General features: G+C 35.3%; 1 protein-coding gene across 1 annotated transcript; it reads left to right on the top strand.

Moving 5' to 3' along the window:
• Positions 1-1,424: 1,424 nt before the first annotated feature.
• LOC144559960 (disease resistance protein RGA2-like) lies at positions 1,425-6,998 on the top strand. The gene is made up of 3 exons (XM_078309126.1): positions 1,425-1,797; positions 2,789-6,201; positions 6,992-6,998. The coding sequence occupies exons 1-3, from the start codon at positions 1,507-1,509 to the stop codon at positions 6,996-6,998; spliced, it is 3,711 nt and encodes a 1,236-aa protein (XP_078165252.1). The 5' UTR covers positions 1,425-1,506.
• Positions 6,999-7,242: the final 244 nt, after the last annotated feature.

The following is a 7,242-nucleotide window of genomic DNA, read 5'->3' on the forward strand; positions in this document are numbered from 1 at the left end:
TTTTTGTATTTATTCGTGTTCTGTTCAAAAACGTAAAAAAAACGAATAAAACACGAATTATTTGCGTATATTGTTACTATGCTTGTTAACAGAATCACAGTGACTTGTCACACGTGTGACGCACATCTACCCGTATCAGAAAATCTGGAGCAAAATTAGTAATATGGATCCACAGGCGGAATTGCCTTTATCTCCACTCTTTCAATTTTTGGTTCTCCATTTTTGGTTATTAAGTTATTAAATAATAATCCCAGTCTAGAAACATCTATCGCCAGTGTTAGGAGGCCATTGATGGAGAACCAAGGAAAATATGTTAGCTTCATTGATTTCACATTTAGGTTTAGTTTCACCTCTCCGAGTAATAAATTTAGTGTACATTGGGAAAGGCTATTCTCCAAAAAAAAAAAAAAAAAATTTTCTTCTTTCAGACGCTTCAATAAATTGTGGCAAGCACAAAATAAACTTAATGGGAAAAGGTTCATGTAAGGTCAAATGCCTTGCTGCTCCCTGAATGGCCTAATCCATAGGAAAACTGGAAGCTCTTTATGGAATACATATGAAAGTTTGATTCAAATCTAACAATCAAATTTAATGGAATTTACATTGGATTTTTAAAGAGAAAATATGAATATAATAATAAAGGTTAATATTAATTCTCAAAGAGAAAAGATGAATATTAATTTTCAATTGAAGCTATCATTTAGGCCCAATTTTAGAAATCAATTCCAAGGCCCATTATTCCAAGTCCAATCCAATTGGGCTAGAGCCTAGAAAACACATTACATTCAGTCGCTACTAATTTTGAGATTAATATAAGTTGTGTGCAGCCACTAAGGCACTAATGAGAGATTTTTTGTGATAGAATGACAGCTTTCTGAATCATTTGAATATACGAATATTATATAATTTTTTTACCAATGTTGGTAATGCAGTACTGGTCGTCATCTATAAATAAATAGTATAATTTTTTAACCATTTTCAATATAGCAAATTTTAAAGCAAGGACAATAAAATAAACTATCTTACTGGAATCATCGTCCCTCTCTATCTGGAAGATTATGTTAAAATATTAAAGCAGATTTCTTAATTTCTTATTCACATAGAAAGGTTGAAACATTCCTCTGTTTCAAAGCTGATTTTCGATTTCAGACTTATTTTATGCATCTCCTTTAAACTAAATGTAACATTCAAATCATTACAAATTACAATTAAGGCATCAAATAAACCTCCAAATTTCTTCTTCAAAGAAAAAGGCATCAAATAAACCTCCAAATTTCTTCTTCAAAGAAAAAGGCATCAAATAAACAATGCTTGTTTACCGCTCTAAATAATACAACTGTATACTAATTGTTTTACCAGGTCTCATATTTGCTCTTTTGTTTTTCCATTTGAACAAAACAAAATGCACCTCACGCATACATTATTCAAAAATCTATCTTCTTTCCTCTTCCTTTCTTCTCTCTCCCTTCCCTCACCATGTAGTGCAAATACTTGAAGCTTTATATCATGGCTGAAGTCAAGATGGGTCTCGCCGGGCTGAAATGGGTCACTTCAGCCATACTCTGTGATACGATAAAGCAGGGATATGCGTATCTCGAAAGGGACGTGCCGAAACAAGTAGACGACTTAGAGACAAATTTATTACCGAGGCTAAAATCGGTGATTACCGCAACTGAAAATACATCTGAAGAAATCAGGGTAAAAAAATGGCTGGAGAAGCTCAAATCCGCTCTCTATGAAGTCGAGGATCTTCTTGACGAGCATGAGTACGAGCGTATTAGACATCAGGTTAGATTAAAATTCTGATTTATTATTTCCAAAAGAGTATTAATTAATGTTTTAAGGAAACCAAAATTTATTTGGCTTCAAATTAGATGGATAATTACATTTTATGCATGACACGCCTATAATATCTTGCCATGCCGTGTCGTGCCTTATTTCTCTAAAATATGGATATGCACGATTTGGACCCGACATGAATATATTATTTTTATTTGAGAAAGTTATAAAAAAAAATTAAAAAAATAACTTACATTCTGACATGAAATTTTTAAAAATATGTTTAAATTAAAAAAATTGTAAACATTGAATAAATATAACTAAATAAACATAATTGTGTTATAAATTCAGTTGTTTAAACCTTCAACGTGAATTTGGAATTAAAAAGAAATTAAAATTCCTATCATCAATTGCTGGAGCTCTGCTGCTTTTTCCATGGTTTTTTCTTTTTTTCTTTTCCTAGTCTTGTCCTCGCATCTATCCTAATTTCTCTCATAACCTCTGTTTCAGCCTCCAAATAAAATATTAATCAAAGGAAATTTAGTGGTTCAATGTATCTTTGATTCCTGACTTATCTGAATTTTCATATAAAATCATTTGGATCCTTTTATTTGTGTAAGCAGAAAGGGTTTACAAGTCCTAGGTGCCTTTTGGGATTTGAATCCTCACCATGATCATATGTTTAAAGCACTCGAATTGTGTTATCTGAAGAAATTGCTGCAATGGATCAATGCAATCCAGAGTTTCTGATTTTCAAAGTTACTTTGGTGACTAACATCCATGGAAATTTAGCACCAAATAAGTTTCATGATCCAAATTACAGTATTTGCCAAAAATATTTTCAAATTCAATATGGAATTGCAAATGTAGCCTACATATATAGGTTTGGTGCCCTGGGGTGTAAAGTTCTGAGTTCCTGAACAAATTTAAATATTTTTCTGGCATGACACATTTTTTGTTATTGCATTGAAACACCATAATCTAAGGATATGTAATGAATTTTTAACAGATAAATGGGAATAAATGCAGCAAATGTCTCCCAGCTCATCCCCTTTTTGAAACCCTTCAGAACCTCTTCGACACGCTAACCAGAAAAGTACCCCAGAACATGAAGTTGCTAGAACAACTTAAAATTTTGAAAAACACCGTCGTTGAAGGAAGCACCTTTTTCAAACTACTGAAAAATCAAGTAGAGAGTGATGCAACATTCAGTGGAACCAGTGGCATCACTGACCATGATACTGTAACCTCGGTATCTGATTACGAAATTTTTGTCAGGGAAATGGAACAAGAGGCTATGGTTAGCCATATATTGGGTTCCACTGGTACCGATCCACAGAGTTCTACAACTAAGAGGTTCTCTGTTTTTGGTATAGTTGGTGCTGGTGGATTCGGAAAAACCACTCTGGCACAGCACATCTTTGATGATGAAAGTGTGCAAAATCATTTCAACATAAAGATGTGGGTTAACATGTATCAGAAACTCGATATTGTTCAATATACCAAAGAGATGATCAATTCTGCTTTCGGACGAAAGTTGCAACAAGAAGGCAGTCTTGAAAATCTTCAAAAGGAACTCAGAAAAAAGTTGAACAGAAGAGACAAAATCCTGCTTGTATTGGATAATATCTGGTGGGACCAGTCTGATAAGAACCAATGGAAATGCATGCTTGATCCTTTCAAACCTCATGCAAATAATGTCACTGTTCTTTTAACTTCTCAATCAAAAGATCTTCCTCATCCATTGCTCCCTGCACAAATTGTATCATTAATCGGGCTCGAAAAGGAAAAACTTTCCTCCATTTTTTCATATTATGCTTTTAATGGTTCTGAAAGGATAGATCCAAACAACAAGGAGCTGCTTGAAACCATTGGTGATGAAATAATTGTAAAGTTTGGTGGATCACCTATGTCAGCAAAATTTGTAGGTAAGCAACTTGGCAAAAATCTAAATGCAATTTTCTGGGGAGGTGTTGCAGACAACAAAAACTTTAGCAGCACTGCAGAATCACTGTTGTGGAGCTTTGAACAAATAGATGAGAGATTGCAGAGGTGTTTTCTGTACTGTAGCATATTCCCAAAAGGATATGAGTTTGTGATGGAAAATTTGATTCAATTGTGGGTAGCAGAAGGATTTGTTAAGAATGAGGATATAGGAAAGTTGGTATTTTACGAATTGTTTTCTTCCTGCTTTTTCCAGGTTTCAAATGGCTCAACTGCTGGTAAATCATACAAGATGCATGATCTAGTACATGATTTGGCAGAAGCACTCTCTAAAGGAGACTGTTTTAGGATAGAAGATGAGAAGGTAATGGTAATACCACCCACGACCCGTTATTTGTCAGTTCTAGTTGAAAATGTCGAGGAGCATAAATCAAGTATATCAAAGTTGGAAAACTTGCATACCTTAATTTTCCTTAAGGAATCTTTTGGTGACCTTAATGGGTTTTTTGCTGAGATATTAGTAAAGCTTAAAAAATTGCGGGTGTTACATCTGAATGGTGACATTGCCATTTTAACAGAGATCGAGGGTGATTTGAAACATCTCCGATACTTGAACCTTGCTGGTACTACTATCACTGAATTGCCACATTTTATCTGCAAGCTTTACAATTTGCAATTGTTAAAGCTGAACAGTTACATTGATCATTTACCAAATTACATAACCGACTTGGTGAAATTGCGGATTCTGGAAGCTTACGATAGTACAAATGAAATCACAATTCAAACGCCTTCCATACCTTACATAGGCAAATTAACATTACTCAGGCAGCTAGAGGAATTTCAGGTAAGAAAAGTGGATGGGTACAATCTGGGGCAGCTTGGAAAACTCAATGACCTACAAGGAACTTTAAAATTAAAGAATCTTGAAAATGTCGAAAGTAAAGAAGAGGCGATGGAGGCCTACTTTAACAACAAAAGGAATATTGAAGAATTGCACTTGTTGTGGGGAAATGATGGCAAAGAAAATTTAGACCACGAGGCAGAAGTGATTGAGAGCCTTCGATTGCCTCCTAATTTGAAACGCCTCACGATTAAAAAATACAAGAATGTAAAATTTCCAAGTTGGGTTCTTGATCAGTCAGTAATTGAGAATCTAGAATTTCTGTATCTTTGCAAGTGTGATGCCATAGAAGCTATACCCGATAATATCGGGTTATCTGCATCTAGTTTCGAGCTCCTCCTTGAGAAACTCTGGAACCTGAGGAAGTTACCTACTCTTCCAACAAACACTACTTGTGTAAGAATTGATTGTTGCCCTCTGTTGGTATTTGTTGGCACCGATGAACTGGATGTAAGTGTTAATCAGATAAGTTTTGAGCTAAAACAGTTTGTCATATCTCGATTGCATTCTATTATACTAACAATGCAACATGGAGACATTTATATGAACAAGGTGTTGCTGAGGGAATGGCGAATTATTGAAGAAATATGCAAGGATGAGGAATTTGCTAAATACCTTAACCAGGCTTCTTTAGACAACTCATACGATGAACCCCCAGAAAACAATCGACATTATGCCTTGCAAGAGTGGTGGCGCGGCCATTTGCAAAGGCTAAACTACATCTACAGTAGAAGCAATCCAATGCATCTACTTCTACCATCCAATATCACCAAGCTTGAACTAGAAGCATGCAACATAACCGACGATGCATTGTATGAATGCATGGCAAAGCTCATATGGCTTACACACCTGAAACTAACCGAGATAATGACAATCACAACGCTTCCTCTGAAAATTGCAATGCAAAGCTTGATCAACCTAAGGGAACTAATCATTGAAAAATGCTGGTGTCTCACATCACTAGGAGGCATAGGGGTTGTTACTTCACTCAAAACTCTCAACATAAACTTCTGTCCTTGCTTAAGGAACGATACGGTGCTGCCCAAATCAGTAGAGGAAATCACAGTAAAAAACAGTTATCTTCCAGACGGATTTATCTCTGGACCATTCCCTTTCCTAAAAAGCATAACTCTCGAGTATTGCAGAGGCCTTGCATCCATCTCAATTAGCCACTCAAGCTCACTCGAGAAACTTGTGCTGTACAAATGCCCCAATTTATGTTCACTGGAGGGATTGCTAGACCGGCCAATGCTTAAACATGTTGAATTGATGTACCTGCCGAAACTCGTACCTGGATCTTTCACGAATGAAGGATTTGGGATTGTGCAGCTTGATTCCCTTGAAGTGCTAAAAGTGTCAGGGTGTGACATGTCATCATTGGGTCTAATTCTGAAGAGCCTCCGTTCACTCAAACGACTCGAACTTTTCGAGTGTTGGGGAATTTCAGCTTTGCCGGAGCTGCCGGAGTCGCTTGAGACTATTCAAATAGAGCAATGGCCAGAACTGACGAGTCGGTGTCAGGAAACATATGGCGAGGATTGGCCTAAAATAGCCCATGTCCCTGAGAGATTAATTTGGTAAGCGGATCATTTTACAGTATTAGTTTATGTTTATTATTTGCTAGTTTTATTTATATTTTGCTTATTTTCTCTAAGACTGACTCTCTGCTTTTCATACCGCAGGAACTGGGCATATTGAACTATTTTCAGAAGGTTTTATAATATGGTAATATTTGGTAATCTGATACATTATTTCTTCCATTAATTGAATCCGATGCCTGTTACTAACAAATAACCATGTTATCTGCAGGTTATGTGTTGTTACTGAACATATATAGTATATGCTTGAAATACCTTATTCTACTGTATTGTGTTGCATTTCTCCTACAAGTTTTCTGGTAAGTCCCAAACTTTCTCTGAACAAAGTAAAAAAACAAACTGCAACTAGTGGCATTTCTTTCTAAATCAGACACCTTTTTTTTTAATTGTTTCATTCATATTCTTAGGCTGAATTCAAAACCACCAAAAAAAAAAAAAACAGGGGGCAAACTGAAGCTTCTTTTAACTTGGTGTTTCTCCATTTACCTTTTCATGGTGTGAAATTTGGAGAGATTTTCCTTTTCCATAGTAGAAGGTAAGATTTAGATTTACTACAGTTTTCGCACTTGAGAATTGCAACAGCTCCATTTAATTGTTTTAATTTAGAGTCTTGCTATGGTATTTTTCTTGTAAATTTTTTTATGGTGTTTCTAACCATCATAGCCGTTGAATTTCATATTTAAAATCTGAAGTATCAATTTGATAACAGGAAAAATTAATCCACAATACTTAATACTTCAATTTAACTTTTGCTCCTATTTGTTTGCAGGTTTTAATAAGATCATATTGAAGTCATCAAGTTTAGTGTGTTAATGGATGATTTATTGATTTGCTTGCACAAAATTGGGTTCAGATAGAAAGGAAACAAGAACATGAGTTTTTTAATGCATGGGTGTTAGAGGCTGTAAATACCAATTGCTACTTCAACTTTGTAGTGACCTCCTGAGTTCTCTGTCATTTTCAAGTAAGGATTCATGCTTTTCTATTGACTAGATTAGGCCACTATTTCATAAATAATCT

This window comes from Carex rostrata, chromosome 9 (assembly GCF_964058835.1).
Source record: "Carex rostrata chromosome 9, lpCarRost1.2, whole genome shotgun sequence".
Classification (NCBI taxonomy): Eukaryota; Viridiplantae; Streptophyta; class Magnoliopsida; order Poales; family Cyperaceae; genus Carex; species Carex rostrata.

Excerpts from the sequence above, each read along its gene's own strand:
- LOC144559960 (XM_078309126.1), top strand. The coding sequence starts at position 1,507 with ATGGCTGAAGTCAAGATGGGTCTCGCCGGGCTGAAATGGGTCACTTCA. Across the intron at positions 1,798-2,788 it reads TTAGACATCAGGTTAGATTA|ATAAATGGGAATAAATGCAG; the intron begins AAATTCTGATTT and ends AATTTTTAACAG.